This window comes from Rhinatrema bivittatum, chromosome 2, assembly GCF_901001135.1.
Source record: "Rhinatrema bivittatum chromosome 2, aRhiBiv1.1, whole genome shotgun sequence".
Lineage (NCBI taxonomy): Eukaryota > Metazoa > Chordata > Amphibia > Gymnophiona > Rhinatrematidae > Rhinatrema > Rhinatrema bivittatum.
Genome location: NC_042616.1, coordinates 2,296,017 through 2,321,268, shown reverse-complemented (window position 1 = coordinate 2,321,268; position 25,252 = coordinate 2,296,017). Strand labels below are relative to the sequence as shown.

General features: G+C 47.1%; 1 protein-coding gene across 3 annotated transcripts in view; it reads left to right on the top strand.

The window, feature by feature from the left end:
• The window catches only part of LOC115083432 (ATP-binding cassette sub-family F member 2), a 191,417-nt gene that overhangs the window by 74,284 nt on the left and 91,881 nt on the right, over nucleotides 1–25,252 (top strand). For all 3 annotated transcript variants that reach the window (XM_029587240.1, XM_029587239.1, XM_029587241.1), the window contains exons 5-7: nucleotides 9,791–9,962; nucleotides 17,442–17,537; nucleotides 17,930–18,032. In XM_029587240.1, the coding sequence (XP_029443100.1) occupies nucleotides 9,791–9,962; nucleotides 17,442–17,537; nucleotides 17,930–18,032 (371 nt within the window). The remainder of the gene's footprint in view (nucleotides 1–9,790; nucleotides 9,963–17,441; nucleotides 17,538–17,929; nucleotides 18,033–25,252) is intronic.

Genomic DNA, 25,252 nt, shown 5'->3' with positions numbered 1-25,252 from the left:
CTGAGTTAACTACTCTTAAGTGGTGCATGAGACAAATACAAATGACGCAAGCATTTTAACAGTTGAGTTTAAGGTAGAGTATACCCGTTGCAGGCAGCAATTATAAGAAGGCATTTCAAGCTGCTTGGAATATGTTCTATGTGATGCATCTCTATGCCTCTTTAAATTGACCAGGCGAATTATTTGATGATATCAGGAGTTTAGTGAAGCCACCCACAAAACTGATGGAAATTTGTTTTATTTATTTAGAAAGACTTATAAATCACTTATAACAAAATTGAGTTAGGCGATACAAAATTATTCAGGGCATTGAAATAAAGGGCTTCTTTTGATCATACGATTCTTATTGTTTTTACTGTAATACTTTAAAATTGTCAGCTCAGTGTGCTGCAGCAGTCAAAAAAAGCAAATAAATTGTTAGGAATTATTAGGAAGGGGATGGTTAATAAAATGGTAAATGTCATAATGCCTCTGTATCACTCCATGGTGAAGACCGCACTTTGAGTACTATGTACAGTTATGGTCTCAGCATCTTAAAAAAGATATAGTTGCATTGGAGAAGATACAGAAAAGGGCGACCTTCTATGAGGAAACGCTGAAAAGGTTAGGGCTGTTCATCTTAGAGAAGAGACGGCTGAGGGGAGATGTGATAGAGGTCTTTAAAATCATGAGATAATAGAAGGACTAGGAGGCACTCCATGACGTTAGCAAGTAGCACATTTAAGACTAATTGGAAAAAATTATTTTTCTCACAGGACAACAGATGATAGTCCTCACATTTATTTATTTATTTATTTATTTATTTATTTAGGCTTTTTATATACCGGCATTCATGAACAAGTCACATCATGCTGGTTTACATACAAACAAGGGTGCAAAGAACAGTAGAACTAAACTGATGCAAAGGGGAAGCAGTTACAAAAAACCAGGGGTGGAATAACTGGGATAGAGAAAAAAGAGGAACAGTGGGGAGTAAAAGAATTGTATGGGGATAAAATAAATAACTTAATGAATATTTACAGTCACATTCTTACAGGAGTTGGAGGTGGTTATGAGTTGTCCGGGAAGCCTTGTTGGAAAAGCCAGGTCTTCAATCTTTTGCGGAAAGTTGGTAGGCAGGATTCTAGGCGCAGATTTGTGGGGATGGAGTTCCAAAGTGAGGGTCCAGCATAGGACTACCATCCACATATGGATGGTAGTCCTCACATATGGGTGACATCATCAGGATGGAGCCCTATCACAGAACACTTTTGTCAAAGTTTCTAGAACTTTGACTTGGCACCCTGAGCATTCCCAGTGAGCCCCTAACCCTGCATCCAGCAGGGGTCCCCTTCAGTCTCTTTATTTCTGCGCAGCAGTAGCCATGCGGTTTGAGGAGCTCTTCTCGTATTCCTGATAGGAATTTCCTCACGGAATTTTCAAAAAATGTTGACACATTTCACCCCATCCGGGGTTCCCCTATCGATTATCGATACCCACTGACATTAGGTAAGGCTTTACCTCGTTTTCGCGGTCTGTTACCAAAGGTTGTTCTTTTTAAGGCCTACTGGCCGCTGACCGCACCGCGGTTAACATTTTTTCTATGGCGACGGGTTTTCATTGATGCCCCGATTATCCGAGGTCGATGTCCATCACGGACCTGCATAAGGTATGTGTCTTATGCTTGGGGGCTGACCATGACGTCTCAACATGTACCAATTGTGACCAAATGCCCCCGAAGGGCTGCAGGGCACGGTTGGAAAAGATGGAGTTTCTTTTTCAGGCTAAGCAGCCTACTCCATCGAAGGCCTCGACGTCATAGACACCGTCACAGTCTACCTCTCTACACCAGTTGGAAATTGGGGGTTCTTGTCCGCCGGGATCCGCGTCAAAGTTGTCCACCTCCTCATCCTCTGCGCTGGAGAAAGACCAGGCCGAGCACCAAGAGAAGCACCGGCATTAGCATCAAAAGGCTCAGTCCGCCGACCCAGGGAAGCCCTTGATGTCAACATCGGCAGAGCCACTGAAGAAAAAAGCCCGCACGGAGGAGCCCCCATCCTCCTCCGTGCCCGGGACACAGAGGCGCTCCCCCACCTTCATCAGTGCCAGGAGCCGAGATTCCACTATCACCGGTGGACCCTCCAGCGACGCCTGTACAGCTTCCTACTCCGGAACTGGTTTTTCAAGCACCATCTTTCCGTGAGGAATTGAACTGGATGGTTCAAGAGGTAGTTCTCCATGCACTTATAGGGTCTTTCACCTCCTTCGATGTCTGCACCGACTCAGATCTTGGGCACCGATCCGATGCCCGTGATCCTGGCTCCATTACTGGACAGATTGGACACACCGATCGGGGCTCTTCCACTGGTGCCCCCGAAAACTCTGATCTGTCCTGCACCATCAACACCGATTCCACTGTCATCAGAGGATGAGGAATCGCCGATGCTGGAACTGCTTCCGGGGCCATCGGGGGTTCTTCCACCGAGACGTCCATCGAAGTCACAGATTTTATCGGTGCCTCCCTCGATGCCCCTTCCGATTCCATCGGTGCCATGACCTGATCCAGCTGGAATAGGCCTCTTCCTTCCACCAGGAGTCCCACCCGATGCTGGAGATCAGCCATACCAGCCCTAGTCTGATGATTCCTCAGACACCCAGGATTCTGATGACATTCCCTTGGAGCCATCTCCTCCTGAAGAAAGAAGATGTTCCCCTCCAGAGGACCTGTCCGTCATAAGCTTTATAAAGGAGATGTCAGAGGCCATTCTTTTCAAACTGCAAACAGAGGAAGACTCCAGGCATAAGATGCTTGAGGTACTCCAGTTTGTGGACGCCCCCAAGGAGGTCATGTTCATTCCCGTTCTTGAAGTCCTCCTTGAGCTTTTCCAGCGTAATTGGGAACATCCAGGTACCGTTACTTGGTGCAAAAACAGCTCCTGGGTTCCAGAAGACCCAGCTTTCTCACCATTCTGTTGTAGTAGAGTCTGCTCAGAAGAAGGCAAGGAGACCTCAACCACATACTTCTATACCTCCATGGAAGGAACAAAGGTTTCTGGATGCCTTGGGACTTCGAGTGTTCCATGGCTCCATGCTAATCTCACGTATAGCTGCCTATCGGCTATATATGACACGGTACACAAGGAACCTGTTCAAGATGCTGCAAGACTTCTCTGATTCCCTTCCAGAGCAGTTTCAGGACCAGCTCAACTCCATGATCAACAAAGGCCTTGATGCAGGAACGCACGAGGTCCGCGCTGCTTATGACGTCTTTGACACTGCCTCTAGAGCAGGGGTGGGCAAGTCCGGTCCTCGAGGGCTGCAAACCAGTCGGGTTTTCAGGATACCCCTAATGAATATGCATGAAATAGATTTGCATACAACTGAGGCAGTGTGTATGCAGGTTTCTCTCATGCATATTCATTAAGGATATCCTGAAAACCAGACTGGTTTGCAGCCCTCGAGGACCGGAATTGCCCACCCCTGCTCTAGAGTGTCTGCAGCGGGGATTAGTGCCAGAAGATGGGCCTGGCTAAAGTCTTCGGATTTACGACCTGAAGTCCAGGAGAGGTTGGCGGACCTCCCCTGTGCTGGCGATAATCAATTCGGGAATAAGATCCAGGAGACTGTCGCACAGCTAAAGGACCACCACGAGACATTGCGCCAGCTCTTTGCTGTTCCATCTGACTTTCCCTCCACTTCCAAATGGCCGTTTAGAAGGGAGACTAAAAGGACAACCTATAAGGCTCATAGGTATTATCCTCCACCAACTCGCAATCGCCCGACCAGGCCATACCAAAAAGGTCAGACCCGTCAGTCCAGGACTCAGATGGTCCAGCCAGCTCTGCAGCCTGGACCTGCTTCCGGATTTTGACTCCCAACTAGAGAGCAAGTGTCAACCTCCACGTCCATCTCTGCCAGTGGGGGGCCGCTTGTGCCATTTCACCGCCATCTAGAACACAATCACTACGGATCAATGGGTCCTCTCGGTAGTGTAAGAACATAAGAAAATAAGAACATGCCATACTGGGTCAGACCAAGGGTCTATCAAGCCCAGCATCCTGTTTCCAACAGTGGCCAATCCAGGCCATAAGAACCTGGCAAGTACCCAAAGGTTATCACCTCAACTTCCTTTCAGTGCTATTGGACTCCCCACTTCGGCCGGTGTGGGGTTTCTCCAATCAATCACCACTTCTAGAGGAGGAATTAAGAACTCTCTTCTGATCCAATGCCATAGAACGAGTGCCCCCTCTACAACGGGGAAAAGGGTTCTATTCTCGATATTTCCTAATACCAAAAAAATCAGGAGGCATTCGTCCAATTTTGGATCTTTGTGCCTTAAACATCTACAAAAGGAAAAGTTCAGAATGTAACCTTGGGCTCCCTACTACCTCTTCTCCAAAAGGGAGATTGGCTTTGCTCTCTAGACCTAGTAAACTACCCAAAATCCAATCTGGTTCCTTCACAGATCCTCTCCTTCATAGGAGCAGACTTAGGCACCATACAGGCAAAAGCTTTCCTCCCAAGGGATCGTGCGCACGCTCTGGCAACCCTTGCAACACTAAAGCTAACTCATCGATCCACAATGGCTCATAGTTTCCTAACCTTGTTGGGTCACATGGCATCTTCGGTTCATATAACTCCAATGGCTCGTCTAGCCATGAGGGTAACACAATGGACCCTGAAGTCCCAGTGGTCTCAGGCCCACCATCCAATGTCCAGCATTGTCCACATCACCAGGCATCTTTGTCTTTCGCTAGCATGGTGGATTCAGGAATCCAATCTTCTGAAAGGACTGCCTTTTCAATCTCCAGAACCTCAAATAGTACCAAGAATATAAGAGCATAAGAAATTGCCATACTGGGTCAGACCAAGGGTCCATCAAGCCCAGCATCCTGTTTCCAACAGAGGCCAAACCAGGCCACAAGAACCTGGCAATTACCCAAACACTAAGAAGATCCCATGCTACTGATGCAATTAATAGCAGTGGCTATTCCCTAAGTAAACTTGATTAATAGCCGTTAATGGACTTTCCTCCAAGAACTTAACCAAACCTTTTTCGAACCCAGCTACACTAACTGCACTAACCACATCCTCTGGCACAGTCTGAGGCCTTTTAGTTATTGCCGCCATCGTCGTCTCGGCAACATCGAGACGCCGGTGACAGGCCGTCATCAGCTTCATCCCGCTCAAAAGTTTCGACGTCTTTGGACCGGGCCGAACACCATCGTCGGCACTGACTCGAAGCTTCATCCGGTGCTGGCACAGACAAGCAATCGACATCGGCTGAGCAGCCGTCCAAGAAGTCCCGGGGAGAGGAGCCCCCATCCTCTTCTGGACACAGGACACCAAGGCATTCTCCACCTGCAACAGTGCCAGGAGCCGAGACTCCACAAATTGCTGTGGACCCTCTGGAAATGCCTTCTCAGCCTCCAACCCCCGCCACTGTTACAATACCAGCCTTCCGGGAGGAATTGGACTGGATGGTCCAAGAGGCAGTCCTTCAGGCGCTTCGAGGATTTCAGTCATCAGCGGCACAGACTCCCATGCTGATGCCTGACCCGGTACCTACTATTTTGGCTCCACTCCTCGAAAGATTGAACACCCTGATTGGTGCACTTCCATTGGTCCTTCCGGACCAGCGGCGCCTCCGAGACAATCGATCCAGATTCCTTTGTCTTCAGACGAGGAAGAACCGGATCGTGCCTCTTCTCCTTCCCTAGAGCCACCGATGCGGAACAGATTACTGGGCCATTGGGTTTACTTCCACCCCGACAGCCATCGAAAACACCGACGCCATCGGAGCCACCGCTGCCTATCTCGGTGCCTCCATCTTTTCCATCGGTGCCACCTCCTGATCTGGCTGGATTTGGACTTCTGCTTCTATCTGAAGGGCCCACAGGGTCGAGGAGACCCACCATATGTCCCTTCGGGTGATGATTCCTCTTACTCTCAAGATTCCGAGGATCTTCTATCAGAGCCTTCACCTCCGAAAGAAAGACGCTGCTCTCCTCTGGAGGACATTTTGTTTGCCTGCTTTATAAAGGAGATGTCTGAAACCATCCCTTTTATATTGCAAACGAAGAAGGATGCCAGGTATAAAATGCTGGAGGTGCTTCAATTTGTGGACGCCCCCAAAGAGGTAATGGCAGTTCCAGACCTCTTACATCGTACCTGGGAACACCCTGGAACAGTGCCACCAGTCAACAGGAAAACCGCTACATACCTTGTTCAGTCAGCTCCGGATTTCCAAAAGAGCCAGCTCTCAGTTTTTAGATCCTCTTTTAGGCCATTAGATGTGTGTCCTCTGTGGGTATTATGGAATTTGGGAGATGAAATGTAAATGTTTCTTAGAAAGTTAGTTAATTTGCCCTTAAAGAAGGTGTGATGCTAGCTCAATTCAAGAACGGTATGATATGTTCCATCTTTAAGAAATCTCAATTACCCCTTAAGGAACTGGCAGGAATTTGGGATTAATAACCGGGACCAATAACTGGGGCCCGCAAGCCCAAAGGTGGAAGGAGGCGGCAGAACACTGCACGGAGCAGCAGTAGCCACAGAGGCATTCATGGAGCGGGATGCCAGTGGTTGGTGTTCCACCTTCACGGAGCCGAAGGATGGTGGGCTGCCATCTCCAAAAAAAAAAAAAAAAAAAAAGGGGTGGGTAAGAGTATGTAAAATTACCAGTGAGGTCATAGGCTATAGGTATTGCCAATTATTAGGCTTGTTCAATATTTGTTGTTAATGCGGCTCGCGGAAATGGGGGCTACTACCTGGAGATAATGCCCTTGTTCAGTGTACATACACACGGTTGATGAGACTCCGTCATTGCTCTGGGCTTCAACGGCGAGAGGTAATGTGGAAGAGAAAAAAAAAAAAATTGTATTCACAGGGAAGCGAGGTGTAGCTGGGTAGATACTTTATTTTCAATGCATGCTTCAACGGCAGGGGAGAAAGTCTGATACTTCTCGTTCAACGCATAGCTCTCTGCTTCCACGGCAGGGGGAATGAGGAAGGGAGGATCTGTATGTGGATTGCATGGTCTGGGTGGACAGGGGCAGGGGTGTGGCCTGCTTATTGCGGCGGTTACTACCCCTGATTGAGCTGGATATTCACTTGGATGCAGTTCTGGCGTTGTTCTCTACATTGATGGTGGGGGGAGGGGAAATAGAACTGGAGAGTACTGGAAGCCAAGCGTAACAAGTATGAGAGAGAGAAAAAGAAGAGGAGTGCATGGCTTGCGGGCAGACTGGATGGGCCGTTTGGTCGTCTTCTGCCGTCATTTCTATGTTTCTATATGCAGGTTATCGCCCAATTACAGTAGTTCTATCTTTAGGTAAAGTTTTGGAGAGGGTGGTTTTGAATCAGTTGGTAGACTGTATTGAAGATAACAGGATTGTACATGAAAGACAGTGTGGATTTAGGAAAGATTGGGAAACTGAGTCCTTATTGGTCTCTGTCGCTGACTTTGTGTTACGGGAGTTGGGCCAGAGGTGGGAAGTAGTGGTAGTTTTATTGGATATGTCCCCTGCGTTTGACTCCCTGTCCCATAACATATTGTGTCAAAGATTGGTGGAGGTCAGAATTGGGGACATTGCTCTTTATTGGTTTTGTTCATTTTTGGAGGATTGGTGACAGAGGGTTGTAGTTCATTTTGAGCCACTGTGGATATAGGGGTTCTTCAAGGCTCGTCCATGTCACCCTATATTGTTTGCTACAAGATCTAGGTGTGGGGGTTTTTTTTTTTTTCATGGCCTATGCTGATGCTATTCAGTTGCTTTTTCCATTTTAATACATATACAGAGTGTTTTAAGAAAGATGAAGGCTTGGATGCAATGCAGCTGTTTATTGTTAAAAAATCTATTAAAGACAGAGGTCCTCCGAATTTCTAGGAGTGCTACAGATAGATTTCCTATCCATCTACTTTTAGATGATCTGGCCCTTCTTGTTAAGTCATTGGTAAAAAAAAAGGGAGTTTTAATAGATAATTTTCCTTCCGGGAGCAGTTATAGTATGAGCTAGGTTTTTTTAAACTTTGGATATGAAGAAGGTTGAAATATATTTTAGGTACAGGAGATTTTAGAGCACCAATACAGACATTTATTGTAATGCCTTGTATATAGGTTTACCAAAATGTAATCTTAGGGCATTGCAGTTTGTTTTAAATACAGCCACCCGCCTATTGACTGGGACCAAATTACCCCAGTGTTGAAGGCTTTGCCTTGGCTTCCGGTTAATCAAAGAGTTAGATTTAAAACATTAACATTGACTTTTAGAGCAAATCATGGGGAGGCCGAGGATTACCTGAAGACGCTGGTGTCTAGGTATGTTACTAATAGGTGTTCATGTTCGCCTCTCTCTCAGTCCCTGGAGTGGCCATTGTCCAGACTGCAGGAAACAAGGAACAGGGCTTTCTTTCTGGTCGCGCCACTTGTGTGGAATGGCCTTCTGGGAAAAAATATGGCAATTAGAAGATTTTAGTTCTTTCGTAAACAAGTAAAGGTTTTATTTCATGAGGCTGGTTTTGTTTGATTGTTTTTATGCTGTTTTTAATGTCTTGTTTGTTTATATTGTGTATGTTATGCTGCAAACTGCCCAGAACAGAGGTCTGGTAATTGGGTGGTCTAGCAGTGGCTGTAAATAAATCTGGGAGTTTGTTCCATAGTTGATAGCCTGCAACACTAAACATATGATCATGACACCGGGCTAATTGGATCTTTTTAAAATCGGACAGCCAGCAGATCTTTTGATGTGGGGCAGTAGATGACAGGTTGGGGAAAACCACTAGGTGCAGGGCCTTTAATTGGTTTAAATACTAATGTTGGGATTTTAAATCTAATACACTAATATATGGGCAATCAGTGAAGCTCTGCTAGAGTGGGAGAGATGTGCCCATGTAAAGGAGTCCCAGAGACCAAATGGGCTGAAGAGTTCTGGATGTCCTGTAAGGCCTGTAATGCAGACTGAGGTTATCAGAAGTGTTTAAGAATGGTTTAATAGTATGGAGCATTCAGAGTTTAAAGAAACATCTACAAACCAGAGACTGTATTTGTGGGTGCAGAGAGAGAGAGTAGAATCTAGGAGAACATCTAAATCTCAAGCTTTTGATATGATTTGAATGTTAACATCTTTAAAGGACCAGTGGGTGGGGATGGAATGAATAGGTCCGTGAAAGAAAAAGTATCTCAGTTTTTCTAAGATTTAGTAGAAGACTGATACATAATGATCAATCACTGATCTGTGAAAAGCAGAGCAAAGGTTTGTCACATGCAGCAGACAGTTTGAAGGAGAGAATATGGCAGAGGGAGCAGGTAACTATTGAATGATATAGGAGAAAGTGAGGAGCCTTGAGGGATCCCTGCAATAAGTGGAGGAGGAGGAGTTGCCTATAAACACGCAGTAATATTGCTCTATTAGAAAAGATTAAAACCAGTGAGAGACTGTGTAAACAATACCCAGCGATTCAAGACGGCCCAAAAGAACAGGGTAATTTATGGGGTTGAATACTTTAGGATAGTGGTCCCCAACCCTGTCCTGGGGGCCCACCAGCCAGTCGGGTTTTCAGGATATCCACAATGAATATGCATGAGAGAGAATTTGCATGCAGTGCCTCCATAACATGCAAATTTTCTCTCATGCATATTCATTGTGGATGTCTTGAAAACCTGACTGGCTGGTGGGCCCTCAGGACAGGGTTGGGGACCACTGCTTTAGGAAATTGAAAAGTTTGTTTTAGCATGTAAAAAATCTTTGTTTATGACTAGTTCAGTTGCTTGCCAGTTGCTTTACCACTTGCTGGTTTCTCTCTCTGCAGCAGAGTGCGAGAAGTTGATGGAATTATATGAGCGGCTGGAAGAACTTGATGCTGCAAAGGCAGAAGTGAGAGCCTCCCGGATCCTACATGGTTTAGGCTTCACACCGGCCATGCAGCGGAAGAAGCTGAAGGACTTCAGTGGAGGTTGGAGGATGAGAGTTGCACTTGCCAGGTAGCCTACTTTTTCTTTTTTTTTGTCTATTAATTTTACAAGTTTTAAAGCATCCCTATGGGGGTGATAGTCATTGCTTATGAGAATTCTTTCAGGTGCCGATATTGTACGGAAGGTTGGTCAGTTTTTAAGAGTTACTTTGTTTTCTAGGAGAGTTGTTCATGCAGGCACCAAAACTTGTGAAAGAGATTCTTAATCTTCAGAATAATAAGATCTGACTTGAAAGCAATATAGCCACTTGGACAAATTCAGCCAAATTTTAAATCCCTCCCCCCCCGCCCGTTACGCACCGAAGTGCCAGGCCCAGTTAAAGGGGTAATCCAGGGACTGGGGCTGGAGGTGGCTGGTGCAGACCTCTAAAGCGCAGCTGGGTTCTTTGCCTTTTAAGGGTAAGCTGCTGTTCGGTAAGGAGTTGGAGGAGATGATCAAATCCTTGGGTGAGAATAAGGTTCACAGATTACCTGAGGATAAACCGAAAGCAAGGGCTTCCTTTTCCCCCTCAGGCACATTTTTGGGGAAATCGTAGATTTCGGGCTTCTAGGTCTTCGGGTTCGCCTTCTAGGTTACCGTCGGTCAGGCAGCAGCCATGGAGTCAGCCTTTTCGTGGCTGCCAGCCCAGCAGAGATGGTCCCGCCCAGGGGGTGGGTGGAGCAAAGTCTTCCCACCCCTCGGCTCACTCCTCGATGCCCCTAATTGGGGGCCGGTTGGTTCTCTTTCAAGGAGTAGACCAAGATTACTTCAGACCAGTAGGTCTTGAATATAATAAGACAAGGTTATGCTTTTAGAATTTGCTCGGCCTCTAAGGGATCTTTTTCTAGTCTCCCCATGCTCTTACCGGCAAAAGGTATTGGCTGTACAGGCCACCATCCATCGCCTCAATGAGCTGGGAGCCATTGTGCCGGTGCCTCCCAAAGAAAGAAGGTACTTTCCGACCCATACTCATTTTAAAGGTGGTGAACAGGGCGCTTCGGGTGCCGCATTTTCGTATGGAGACCTTGTGGTCGGTGATTGCAGTGGTCCACAAAAGGGAGTACCTCTCATCCTTGGACTTGACAGAGGCTTACTTGCACATCGGGATTCGGCCCGACCACCAAAGTTTCCTCCGCTTCATGATTCTGGGGCAGCACTTCCAGTTTTGCACCCTGCCTTTCGGCCTAGCGACTGCACCCAGGACCTTTACCAAGGTGATGGTGGTGATGGCAGCTGCTATTTGGAAAGATGGCATTCTGGTGCATCCTTATTTGGACAACTGGCTGATTCTAGCGAAATCAGGCTCTCTGTCGGGAGGCGGTGACTCGAGTCCTGCACCTCTTGCGGTCCCTGGGATAGATAGTCAATTTGGCTAAGAGTCATCTGGTTCCCTCCCAGACCCTGGAGTTCTTGGGAGCCCTCTTCAACACGAGGCTGGGCAAAGGTTTTCTCACCGAGGAGCGATCCTCAAATTACAAGCTCAAGTTCGTTCGCTGTTGGCCATGCACATGCCCAGGGTCTGGGATTACTTGCAGGTTCTGGGGTCAATGACTTCCACCCTGGAGTTAGTCCCATGGGCTTTTGCTCACATGAGAGCTCTGCAATCAACCTTACTGACTCGTTGGGATCCCATCTCCGAACAATTTCAGCTTCTGCTTACAGAGTCTGCGCGGTCCAGTCTCACATGGTGGTTCAGCCCGGCCTCGCTTCGTAGAGGGATATTTATTTATTTATTTTTTATATACAGACATTCGATCTGAGCTATCACATCGGTTCCCTTTTGGACAGTGGTAACCACGGATGCCAGCCTCTTCGGGTGGGGGGCAGTCTCAGAACAAATTGATCCAAGGCCATTGGTCGGCTATGGCGTCCTCGTGATCCATCAACCGGTTAGAGGACCAGAGCAGTGCGACTTGCTCTGCAGGCTCTCCTCCCCCTGGTGAGGGGGCGATCAGTCCGGATCCTATCGGAGAATGCAATGACTGTGGCTTACATAAATCGCTAGGGGGGGCATCAAGAGCCGAGCAGTAGCCCTCGAAGCCTGGGAATTGATCAGCTGGGCGGAGCTGCATCTGGAGAGAATGGCTTCCCATATTGCAGTCATGGACAACGTTCAAGCGGACTTCCTGAGCCGTCACCAGCTAGATCCCAGAGAGTGGGAGCTTTAAGAGGAAGCCTTTCGCCTTATTTGCAACAGGTGGAGTCCACCCTGCATGGACTTGATGGCAACTTTCCGCAACACCAATGCCCCGAGATTCTTCAGTCTGCGTCGGGAGCAGAAGGGGTGGACGGTCTGGTCCTCCCTTGTCCGTCCGATGTTCTGCTGTACGTGTTTCCACTATGGCCACTGATTGGCAAGGTGTTGCGATGCATGGAGGTGCACCGAGGGGATGTAAAATTCACTTCCCCAGAGTGGCTGAGGCAGCCGTGGCTTGCGGACCTGATCAACCTAGTGGTGGACGGTCCCCTACGGTTTCCGATCCTGCCGGATCTCTCCATCAAGGGCCCTTTGTTTGGAAGGGGCGGATCGCTTTTGTCTAGCGGCCTGGTTTTTGAGAGGGAGCGCCTAAGAAGTAAAGGTTATTCGGAGGCAGTGATTGCTACTTTCTTGCAGTCCCGGAAAACCTCTACCTCCCTGGCATATGTCAGAGTATGGGGTGTTTTTGAGTCCTGGTGTGTGGATCACAGGGTGGACCCGACCCGTGCCTGCGTGGGTGATGTCTTGGGCTTTTTGCAGGAAGGCCTGGTTAAGGGTTTGACCTTTAATTCCCTGCGAGTTCAGGTAGCGGCTCTAGGTTGTTATCCCAGGACAAGCAGGATGCTAGTCCTCACATATGGGTGACGTCACTGACTGAGCCCAATTGCGGGAAAACTTTGTCAAAGTTTCTAGAAACCTTTGACTGGCACTCTGAGCCTACTGAGCATGCCCAGCATGCCATGATATTCTCTGCCACAGGGGTCTCTCTTCAGTCTTCGTTTTTCCGCGCTGCTGTAAGCATCGTGGAGATAGGAGTCCTGTGAGTTTTTCCTCACACAATTGCTGACTGAAAAGTCATTGATTTTCCAAATATTTTCTCCCTTCAAAGGGATTTTTCTCTTTCACCGGCCGGTGAAAAATTTAGTCTCGTTTTTACTTAAAGTAAAAACTTTTTCTCTCAGAATTTTTCCTTCCCCTTTTCATCGATGGCTGTTGATGAAAAGATGGCCTCAGGATTTAAAAAATGTAAAAGAGGGCATAGAGTCAAATAAGATAAAAGTTCTGCAGGAAATAAAATGCAGTGTAGAATCTTTATGGATAGAAATTCCATGTGAGAAGGGAAAATAGCATAACAGTGGGGGTGTACTACTGGCCACCTGGCCAGAATGAACGGACAGATGATGAAATGCTAACCAAAAAGCAAACCAGTAATGGGTGATTTTCAATTACCCTGGTATTCACTGGTAAATGTCACATCAGGACATGCCAAGGAGGTAAAGCTTCTAGATTAAATAAATGACTGCTTCATGGAGTAGCCTGTAGAAGAACCAGTAAAGGGGGAGGGGGGGAGCTATTTTAGAAGTAATCCTTAATGGAACACAGGATTTGGTGAAAGGTAATGGTGTTAAGACAACTTGGCAATAGTGATCAAAATGTCATCAAATTTGACTTGATAAGTATAATACTTTAAAATCGTCGGCTCAGTGTGCTGCGGCAGTCAAAAAAGCAAATAGAATGTTAAGAATTATTAGAAAGGGAATGGTTAATAGAACGGAAAATGTCATAATGCCTCTATATCACTCCATGGTGAGACTGCACCTTGAATACTGTGTACAATTCTGGTCGCCGCATCTCAAAAAAGATATAATTGTGATGGAGAAGGTACAGAGAAGGGCAACCAAAATGATAAGGGGATGGAACAACTCCCCTATGAGGAAAGGCTGAAGAGGTTAGGGCTGTTCAGCTTGGAGAAGAGACGGCTGAGGGGGATATGATAGAGGTCTTTAAGATCTTGAGAGGTCTTGAACGAGTAGATGTGACTCGGTTATTTGCACTTTTGAATAGGACTAGGGGGCATTCCATGAAGTTAGCAAGTAGCACATTTAAGACTAATCGGAGAAAGTTCTTTTTCACTCAATGCAAATAAAGCTCTGGAATTTGTTGCCAGAGGATGTGGTTAGTGCAGTTAGTGTAGCTGGGTTTAAAAAAGGATTGGATAAGTTCTTGGAGGAGAAGTCCATTACCTGCTATTAATCAAGTTTACTTAGGGAATAGCCACTGCTATTGCATCAGTAGCATGAGACCTTCTTAGTGTTTGGGTAATTGCCAGGTTCTTGTGGCCTGGTTTTGGCCTCTGTTGGAAACAGGATGCTGGGCTTGATGGACCAACACTGGTTGGGAAACTGTGAAGTAAATCTTCATCATTGCAAGAACCCATTAAGATCTCTAAAGATAAAATAAGTCCAGAAGATAAGAAAAGATTTATTTATTTGCTGATTTTATATACCGACATTTGTTTAGTAACCTCACATCGGTTCACAATTAACAGAAACATTGCAGCTGTGCCAACTAGAACGAACATGTGCAACAGTGCTTTATTATAAACATTTACAATAATCAATAAACTTTACAATAAACTTGTTAACTAACATATGCAATAGTGCTTTACTATAAACTTGTTAACCGGGGGGGAGGGGAGAGAACAGTGGAACAATGAAAGGGAAAAGAATTGGAATGTGCAAATCCATCCAGAGACCCCAAAGGGTTAACTGAAATTATAAATGAAAAAATAACTGAAATTGTAATGCAAAGACTGAATAGTCAGAGTGTAAATTATGGTGATAGGCCAAAAACCCTTCAGTAAAATGAGTTTGCCAACTACAGATGGGGTTCTCCATAGACAGCAGGCTGAATTAGCCATGACAGGTGAGGGTTGCCTGCAGATCACTTACTAGATAATCAACACAACTCCCCTGTGGAGAGTGGAGTACTGGGAGAATAGATGAACCAACTACAGATGGGGTTCTCCATAGACAGCAGGCTGAATTAGCCATGACACGTGAGTCAATGCCTGCAGATCACTTACTAGATAATCAACACGACCCCCCTGTGGAGAGTGGAGTACTGGGAGAATAGATGAACCAACTACAGATGGGATTCTCCATAGACAACAGGCTGAATTAGCCATGACACGTGAGGGTTGCCTGCAGATCACTTACTAGATAATCAACACGACCCCCCTGTGGAGAGTGGAGTACTGGGAGAATAGATGAACCAACTACAGATGGGGTTCTCCATAGACAACAGGCTGAATTAGCCATGACACGTGAGGGTTGCCTGCAGATCACTTACTAGATAATCAACACGACCCCCCTGTGGAGAGTGGAGTACTGGGAGAATAGATGAACCAACTACAGATGGGGTTCTCCATAGACAACAGGCTGAATTAGCCATGACACGTGAGGGTTGCCTGCAGATCACTTACTAGATAATCAACACGACCTCCCTGTGGAGAGTGGAGTACTGGGAGAATAGATGAACCAACTATAGATGGGATTCTCCATTGACAGCAGGGTGAATTAGCCATGACAGGTGAGGGTTGCCTGCAGATCACTTACTAGATAATCAACACAACTCCCCTGTGGAGAGTGGAGTACTGGGAGAATAGATGAACCAAAACTGCTTGTCCACATTTACTGTCACTCCTTTCTGCTTCTGTCTGAACAGGCCTGACCTTGCAGTGACAAAGACCGTTGTTTTTATTTGGGTAGCAGACTGTATTTCTCACTGTTGTGCCTTGGTATCTCTGACCTTAGTCATGTCAAGGCGTGTGAAATCCTTTGCTAATCTAAGGCTTTGTGTCTTAGAGGAGGTTTACAAAGCCGCAATGTGTTCAGTCCTTACGTTCGGTAAGACATCCCATCGAGATGCAAGTTTAGATGGCCATCCTTTAAGTACATACTAAACCCCTCCCTCCAAGGCCCATTTATATGCTCTCTGGAGGTTTTCCTTGTTCTCTGTTTGCTCTATCAAACAGTGTTCTAAAGGAGAAAAAGACAAATCTATAGATTTCTCCATAAAAAGACTTTTCTTGTTCCTTCTTGGTGGGCGAGCATCTTATTTTTACCTTTTTTAGTTGGAAGACAGCTTTTAGCTAGGGAGTCCCATGTATGTAACTCTGTTGCACCTACTTGTCTTCCAAGAAAGTAACATTGCTTGCTTGTAGTTGTTACACTACTGTCATCAAAAACGAGTCGCAACCTCCCCTTAAGTAGGAGATCTCTGTACCTTTTCTTCTAAGTTTACATAATCAATAAAGTCTGATGACAGGCAGAAAATCACTATAGATGCCTAGAAAGCTCTGCAATGATTCCCATCATGGCTGCATCATGTGAGCCACTCGTGTGCCTCATTGCACTACTGTCATAGGAGAATACCCATTAAGGTAGGCAGTTTTACTTCATTTTACTGTTTATCCTTTTCTAGGTGACACAACTGGATCTTTTTGAGTTCATAATTAAGATATTTCTAAACTTGTTGAATAACCCTCTTGTAGCTTATGTGGATTTCCTACAGTTTTTGTTTTTAAACCACCGTTATACTTAATATGTGCAACTTCCTAATACCTTAGCCACAATCCATTTTTGGTTTGGTTTATTTATTCCTCAAAAATGTCCTCCACCTCAGTCGGAGCTGGCTTCTACTGGGCTGTGGCACTCATGAGACTTCATTTGCAAATACCTGCAGTTTTTCCCTATTTTACAACCCTTCCTCCTTTGCCATGGACCACAGACTGCAGCTTCTGTGTGAGCATCCTGAGGCTGCCCTCTGTAGCATGATTAGGCCTGGCCTGGCAGTTGAACTCATGCAACACTGCCACTCATTGCTGTGTAACTCACCAGTGACTCATAGAACTTTTATTCATCATATCGCTTATGCAGGGCTATGGTTGACACTTTGGATTCTTAATCTTTTATTTTAACTATTACTGCCAAGTTTTTTAGGCCCCTCATTCTGTGAGGATACTTTTGCCCTGTAATACAGTGATTCCCAAACCCGTCTTAGGAACCCACAGCTAGCTGGGTTTTCAGGATATCCGCAACAAGTATGCATGAAATAGATTTGCATGTACTGCCTCCATGGCATACAAATTTATTTCATTCATATTCATTGCAGATTTCCTGAAAACCCAACTCTATTAGCATTCCCCAAATTTCAGAACCACTGCAGTATTGGCCAACCAAAATAATTTGATAGAAATAACACCTTTTTTTTAGGATGAGAGAATTTTCAAGGCATGGCTAAGAATCCCACCTTCAAGCAGAGAGAGCCTATGGAAGGAACCTTGCTAGTCATAAAAATGTCTCTTAAAACATTTGTTAGGTTGTTAAATATATCCAAATCTTTGTTGGCTCATCTTCTAAAAGATGACTGTTCTAATATTTACTTTTTCTTTCAGCTGGTTTTCTAATTTCTGTGAAATCTTTCACAGCTCTTAACTCATGGGAGTTGTCTCGCTATTTCTCCTTCAGAGCCCTATTTATCCGACCATTCATGCTTCTGCTGGACGAACCTACAAACCATCTGGATTTGGATGCCTGTGTGTGGCTAGAAGAGGAATTAAAATCGTAAGTATGGCTAGCCCATATTGAGCTTCATGTTCAGCGTCCGTAGGAACAGATTGTTGGAGTGGTGAATTCACCCCTTCAGAATTTTTTGGAAACGGCAAGGCAGCTTGCACCCCTTATTCAGATTCCTTGAGAATGATTAGAAGGACTGGTGGCTGCATCCCTTGTTTTTTGGGTCCCTGGTAGGAATGGTGGTTGCACACCTTTTTTTAGGGTCTCTGGGAATGAAATGAGGGCTGTGCCCTTGTTCAGGGTCTCTGGAAATGGATTGTCAAAATGCACTTTTGCTGCATACTGGAGACAGTAACTAGAACATAGGAGGCAAAAGGTAGTGGGGTAGAATGTCTTATCCTGTTTGGATTAATATATGAATCTAATGTTTCTTGTTTAAGGTTTAAGCGGATTCTTGTACTGGTGTCCCACTCTCAGGATTTTCTTAATGGTGTGTGCACCAACATCATCCATATGCACAATCGTAAACTGAAATATTACACGGTGAGTAACTTGTGTGCTGGCAATATTGTAGATGGCAGAAAGATAGCGAAGAGTCATCTATTGATTGATCATGAAGAGGGGAGTGCATCGAGTAGAGGCTAAGTCCCTGTACGTACCAGGATCAGTGCAGACAGTGGGTTATCTCCCCCTTCCAGCAGATGGAGTCAGAGAGAACTTTGAAGGATGCTTCCTTATAAGGCAGTGCACCCTCTACTAATCCCCAGTATTCTCTTGACTCCAGCAGATGACAGTGGTGGCTTTCCTTCCCACTGAGATGACTGGAAAGCTATTTTAGGAATTTTCTTTATTTTCCTCAGATTTCCTTTCTTTTGGATGGGTCAAGTCTAATTAAAAAAAAAAAAATCTTTGAATTTTGATTTTCTGAGGGAATTATTTGGAGAGCTTTCCTGTAGCCTCCGCTCCTGTTTTAGTGGGAGCATTCTATAGCTTGCAGGCAGTACTATTTGCAGGTCTCCCCCACCTCTCCCATCTCTGTTGTCGGGGTAAGTTTGTTTTTATTTCCTTTTCACAGGTTATTTTCTCTCTCCGGGGTGCAAGTCAGTGGTGCCAACCTCTCCCACTGTGGCTGCTATCCGACCTGCTGCCCCTGAGACGCCATTTTCCTCGGGGCAGCCGGCACAGAGAGGCATTATTCTTCTGTGCCTCTGTGGGTCGCTGAGGGATAGAGAGAGAGCAGGACTGAAGCGAGGTTTTTCCCGCTTCCCGCAGCTTTAAACCCTGCCTGTTTCTCGCGTTGAAATCAGCTGGTTCCCTCGTGGCTCTGTCGGGGATCCCCATGCCTCGTTCGTCCAGGTGCTACGCTTGTGGAGAGCCCAGGTCGAGGCTCTCCCGCGAGGGGATTTGCACATCTTGCCTCCCTGGTGGGGAGGGACCCTCTCAACCGCCGGGCCGCTCTGGTTCTCGTCTTCTGGTGCGCCTCGATGGACAGGGGCCAGCCCCGATCCCGCTGACCGTGGGAACGGCGGCCATTTTGTCTACAGACTCGGCTGCTCTGGCACTAACAGGAGAAGAGCAGGACGCGTCTTTTTCATCTCAGCTGCCGGTTTTGACACCCGTTCCACCTCTGGAGCCTTTTCCTCTGTCAGGGGATCTTTCTACTCTTCCCCCCATCGGGGCCACCTCCATTTTCCATGGATTTTGTTCTCCTGCTTCACAATGCTTACCTGGCCAGGATGGGGCCAGCACCAGGAATTTCTGGCGGGACCTCCTCCTCCTAAGGTACCCAGAATGGCTGATTCCACTGAGGTCTTGGGAAGTGCCCAGACCGTGGGGAGTGCCCAAGGGTCAGCGGTCCCCGGACCAGGGGTTCCTCCGACCACCTCAAGTGTTCCGAGTGACCGTTTAGTACACCCCTCTGCGGGGGGGTCTGTTCCTCAGCAGGACCCGGATCCGGATGAACCTTCAACTACGGCTCAATTGGAAGTAGATGTTCCTAGAGTCCTGCGGATCTTCCAGAGGGATGAGCTGGACCCCCTCATTCCACATATCTTACAGGAATTGGACATTGAGGCCCCTCAGGACCCGCCTGAGCCTAATCCACCAGCGAAGAAAGGGAATCCCTTTCTGGCTGGTCTACGTCCGCCGTGTAGGTCCGTTCCTTCCCATCCCACATTCCTTCAACTGTTATCCAGGGAATGGGATTCTCCAGAGACCTCCCTCAAGGTCGGCAGTGCCATGGATAAGCTATATCCTCTCCTGGATGATTTCCTGGAGCTTCCTAAGATTCCCAAAGTAGATTCTGCGGTCTCAGCAGTGACGGAAAAAACTATCATTCCAGTAATTGGGTGGTGCAGCCTTGCGAGATCTTCAAGATCGAAAGCTGGAAGTTTATCCTAAGAGAGTTTTTGTGGTGTCCGCCCTGGGGGTCCGGGCGGCCATTTGTAGTTCCTTCGCTCAGCGTGCATGCCTCTGCTGGCTTCAACAGCTGCTCAGCTCCCAGGAGTTGCCTCCTGAGGAAGCACTTCAGGCAGTCCACCTGAAGGCCGTCATAGCATATGGAGCAGGCGCTCTATATGACATTCTGAAAGTATTGGCCAGATCTATGGTTTCTGCAGTCTCGGCTAGACGCCTCCTCTGGCTTCGCAACTGGTCGGCGGATTCCTCTTCCAAGTCGCAGCTGGGACCCATACCCTTCAAGGGCAAGCTTGGGGAGGATCTGGACCAGATTATCAAGTCCCTTGGAGAGAATAAGGTATACAAACAGCCAGAGGATCGCCCTCGTTCTTCTAGGTCGTTTAATTCCACTAGAAGCCGATTCAGGAATCAACGTCATTTCCGCCAGGCAAGGACTGCAGCTCCTCGTCAGCCGTCCTCTCGATCTCAATCCTGGACTCAGTCCTTTCATGCCTGAAGACAGCCCCAGGGGACGTCCTCCAAGTCTTCACAATGAAGCTATACCGGCCCACTCCCCGATCCCCAGGATAGGGGAAGTCTCTCCCTTTTCTACGAGGAGTGGGTCAACATTACGTCAGATCAGTGGGTCCTGGATATTCTAAGACACGGCTACGTGTTAGAATTTGCTCAGCCGCTAAGAGACAGGTTCCTCTTCTCTCCATGTGGGCCCAGTCCAGAAACAACTCATAGTCCGGCAGACACTCGAAAGGCTTCTGGCTCTCGGTGCGATTCGTCCGGTCCCCTCCCCCTCCCTGGAAGTAGGCCGGGGACATTATTCAGTATACTTCGTAGTCCCCAAGAAGGAAGGTTCCTTCCGCCCTATCTTGGATCTCAAGATGGTCAACAGGGCCCTCAAGATTTCCCACTTTCGGATGGAAACCTTGTGCTCCGTGATAGCGGCGGTACACTCCGGAAAATCTTTGACTTCCCTGGATCTGACGGAAGCTTATCTACACATTCCCATCCTCCAAGCGCATCAGCGTTTTCTGTGATTCAAGATTCTGGGACAGCATTTCCAGTTCCAGGCTCTACCCTTTGGTCTTGCGACCGCTCCTCGAACCTTCACAAAGGTGATGATAGTAGTAGCCACCGCTCTCCAGAGGGAGGGAGTCTTGGTGCACACATACCTGGAAGACTGGCTCATTCGGGCAAAGTTCTCAGCCCAGTGCCATCGGGCGGTCGGCAAGTGTTGACGCTTCTTCACTCCCTCGGTTGGGTGGTCAACTTCGCCAAGAGCAGCCTTTCTCCATCTCAGTCTCTGGACTTCCTGGGGCGCATTTCGACACAGCACTGGGCAAGGTGTCTCTGCCCCCAGACAGAGCTCATACACTCATAACTCAGATACAGCGATTCATCGGTCTCTCGCTTCCAACGGCGTGGGATTACTTCCAGGTCCTGGAATCCATGGATTCCACCATCGATCTGATCCCCTGGGCGTTTGCACATATGCGTTCCTTACAGCGCGCCTTGCTCTCCTGCTGGAAGCCGGTGTCTCGGGACTTCCAAGCCATCCTTCCTCTCCCGCAGGGAGCCAAGGACAGTCTCTCATGGTGGTTCAACTTGTCTCATCTTCTCCAGGGTGTTCCTTTGGACATCCCGAAATGGGTAATCATCACAAAGGGCGCCAGTCTCTCTGGCTGGGGAGCAGTATGTCAGATGAGTTCTGCGCAAGGGAAGTGGACGCCGTCCCAAGCAACTTGGCCGATCAGTCACTTGGAGACAAGAGCAGTGCGTCTGTCATTGAAACACTTCCTACCTCTCGTCCATCATCGCGCAATCCGAATACTCTGACAATGCGACCACTGTGGCCTACATCAATCGCCAAGGGGGCACGAGGAGCCGGCATGTCTCTCGGGAGACAGACAGGTTGATGGCGTGGGCGGAGACTCACCTCTCCCGCCTAGCAGCTTCTCACATCGCAGGTGTAGACCATGTTCAAGCCGACTTTCTCAGTCATCAACATCTAGATCCCGGAGAATGGGAACTCTTAGAGGAGGCGGTGAATCTCCTGTTCCACAGATGGGGGACCCCCTATCTGGACCTAATGGCAACCTCCCAGAATGCCAAGGCAGCTTGGTTCTTCAGTCGCAGAAGAGAGTACGGCACAGAGGGAGTGGATGCCTTAGTCCTCCCCTGGCCCCATCACGTTCTCCTCTACGTGTTTCCCCCTTGGCCTCTGGTGGGCAAGGTGCTCCGGAGAATAGAGTCCCACCAGGGCCCGGTAGTTCTGGTTGCGCCGGAATGGCCCCGTCGCCCGTGGTTTGCAGACTTGATCAACCTCGCAGTGTTGGACCTCTTCGTCTGGGTCACCTTCCATGCTTGTTGCGTCAGGGTCTGGTATCTTTCGCCCAGGCAGATCGCTTATGTCTTGCGGCCTGGCTTTTGAGAGGCGCCGGCTGAGACGGCGTGGATACCCAGAGGCCGTTATCTTGAACCTCCTCAAGGCTAGAAAGATGTCTACCTCCATCTCCTATATCAGGGTATGGAAGGTTTTTGAGAACTGGTGTGCCTCCATACCTGTGTCGCCACGGACCGCCTTGGTGGCTCAGATCCTATCTTTTCTTCAACAGTGACTGGACATGGGTCTGGCCTACAACTCGCTGAGAGTGCAAGTCTTTGCCCTAGGCTCTCTACTTCATCAATGAGAGGGAACTTCCCTTTCCTCTCAGCTGGATATCATCCGATTCCTTGGGGGTGAAGCACGTGAAACCCCCGGTCCACGCTCTTTATCCTTCGTGGAGTCTGTCTTGTTCTCCAAATCTTGGTTGGGCCACCCTTTGAACCCATGCGTTCCGCAACCCTCAAGGATATCACTCTCAAGACGGTTTTCCTGGTAGCTATCTGTTCTGCCCACAGAATCTCGGAGCTTCAAACACTCGCTTGCAGAGAGCCCTACCTTCGTTTTCCGGATTCGGGAGTTTCCTTGCGCACTGTGCCTGCTTTTCTGCCCAAGGTGGTTTCCGAGTTCCACTTGAATCAGATGGTAGAGCTTCCGTCCTTCTCAGCAGACGCATCGGCGGATCTGCGCAAGCTAGATATCAAGCGTATCCTCATTCGCTATCTGGACGTCACTAATGATTTTCGCTTGTCGGACCATCTTTTTGTTCTCTGGCATGGTCCGAAGAAGGGGCCAAGGCGTCAAACTACCATTGCTCGCTGGCTGAAGGAGGCAATCTTGGTGGACTACATTGGGGTGGGTTGACATCTGGCGGCTGTCAAGGCCCATTCTCTTTGAGCTCAGGCTGCTTCCTGGGCGGAGATGCAATCGGTCTCGTTCCAGGAGATTTGTCGAGCGGTAACTTGGAAATAGTTACATACCTTTGCTCAACATTATCGTCTACACATACAGTCGCCTACTTTTGGCTCCTTTGGCTCTATGGTCATTCGAGCAGGGCTTTCCAGGGCCCACCCTACATAGAGAAGCTTTGGTACATCCCACTGTCTGGATTGATCCTGGTACGTACAGGGAAAAGAAATGTATTCCTTACCTGCTAATTTTCGTTCCTGTAGTACCAAGGATCAGTCCAGACGCCCTCCCTGACTATTTATTGGGTTTGGGATTGCCTCTCTGCTCAAATTGTTCTTCAGCACCTTTTTTCTTTGGCTGGTTAATGGTTCAATCTTCAGGTTTGTTGTTTGACACTATTTTGTGCCTATTGCACACTGTTATTTTACTTAATTCTATTGTTCTTGATCCATCCTGGTTTTCCTCTTTGCTTTGATATACTCCATACTGAGGATTAGTAGAGGGTGCACTACCTTATAAGGAAGCATCCTTCAAAGTTCTCTCTGACTCCATCTGCTGGAAGGGGGAGATAACCCCCACTGTCTGGACTGATCCTTGGTACTACAGGAACGAAAATTAGCAGGTAAGGAATAATTTTCTTTTATACCTTAGATTATAGAAGTGTTGTCGTCTTCTGGTATAAGAAAAGAACTTGTTCCCATCACCTGGTTTCTCATCTATTGCTCATGTAGCACTGACCAACTTGATGTCAAAATCGCCTATTGTAAGTTGTCCATGTGTTCAGCTGTGTTACATCTTAGCAGGATTGCAGATAACAGACCACATCAGCTCAGCACACTGACTTGACTTCTGCAGAGGCTCATCTTAGTATAGTACCCTTCTAGTAAGTTTGGAAAGCTTCAACTTGGCCATCATTTCACACTTTTATGTCCCGATGCTATCTGAACAAACTCAAGAACTGACGGCAACTTTGGACAAGCACTTTTGCGTGACCTGTTCTTGCAGTAGTCTACTTTCCATGAAGAAGTCCGGGTTGCTTACTCAGTAAATTCTCCACTACAACCCTCAACCTGGGACTCCCCACAAATCATGGCTAATTCATCCTGCTTATTGACAGAAAAAGCAACATTTGCTTACCGTAAATGTTTTCTGCAGATAGGATATATGCCCACCTACCTGGAGAGTAGACTCTTTAGATATAGATATATATTTATATTTTTATACTATCTTTGATATAGACTGAGGAGGCTCTTGAGGCAAAACCCACATGGGAACTACTGCACAAACTGAGTGGAGCTCAAAGCTGTACTAACTTGGAGAGACAAATCCATTCAGTGCTGCCAGTAAATGATTGTCAATTTCTGCGCCACATTCTGACACTGTTTGTAGCCCATTGCGATGCAAGAGGCAACATATCAAGATCTGATACCAGATTCTTTAATACATTTCTAACTGGTGTTTGAAATTATTTACCCATTGGTCTGCTAACTATTGAGGTGTTTGCTTACTGTATGTTTTTTTAGTGTTATCAGTTAAGTGTCATGGGAGACAAGTATAGGAGGGCTGTCTGAAAAGTTTACAGAGCATTAATAATCGCAGGAGTTTATGAGGTAAAGGGGTAGCAAAGTGTGGTCCAGTACTTTGCAGCCAAAACTCTGATGTACAAAGCGATTCTCTCCCCTTCCATCCAATTTTAAGGGTTATGCCAGCACTGCATTTTCAATCCTTAAAGTGAAGCTGGCCGATAGAACAGGCAGAGATAAGTAAATAGCGCTGATCTTTTTCTGCCAAAGGGATGGGATAAAAGATTGCATTGGATGAAGGGGAGAGGATCACATGGACATGGGTGAGAGAAGGTTGCACAGGAGTGTGGGGGCAGAGGATTAGAGAGGAGAATAAGACAGGATCCTATGGGAGATGGGTGTTACACTGCAGAGGTATAATTTGCAAGAGAAATAGTGAGATAATGAAATTTAGTTCAATGTGTCATGAGGATGGAGCATTATTCAATTGTCCTGAAATTTTAAAAAACTAGTAACAGTGTAAATCTACCTTTTGT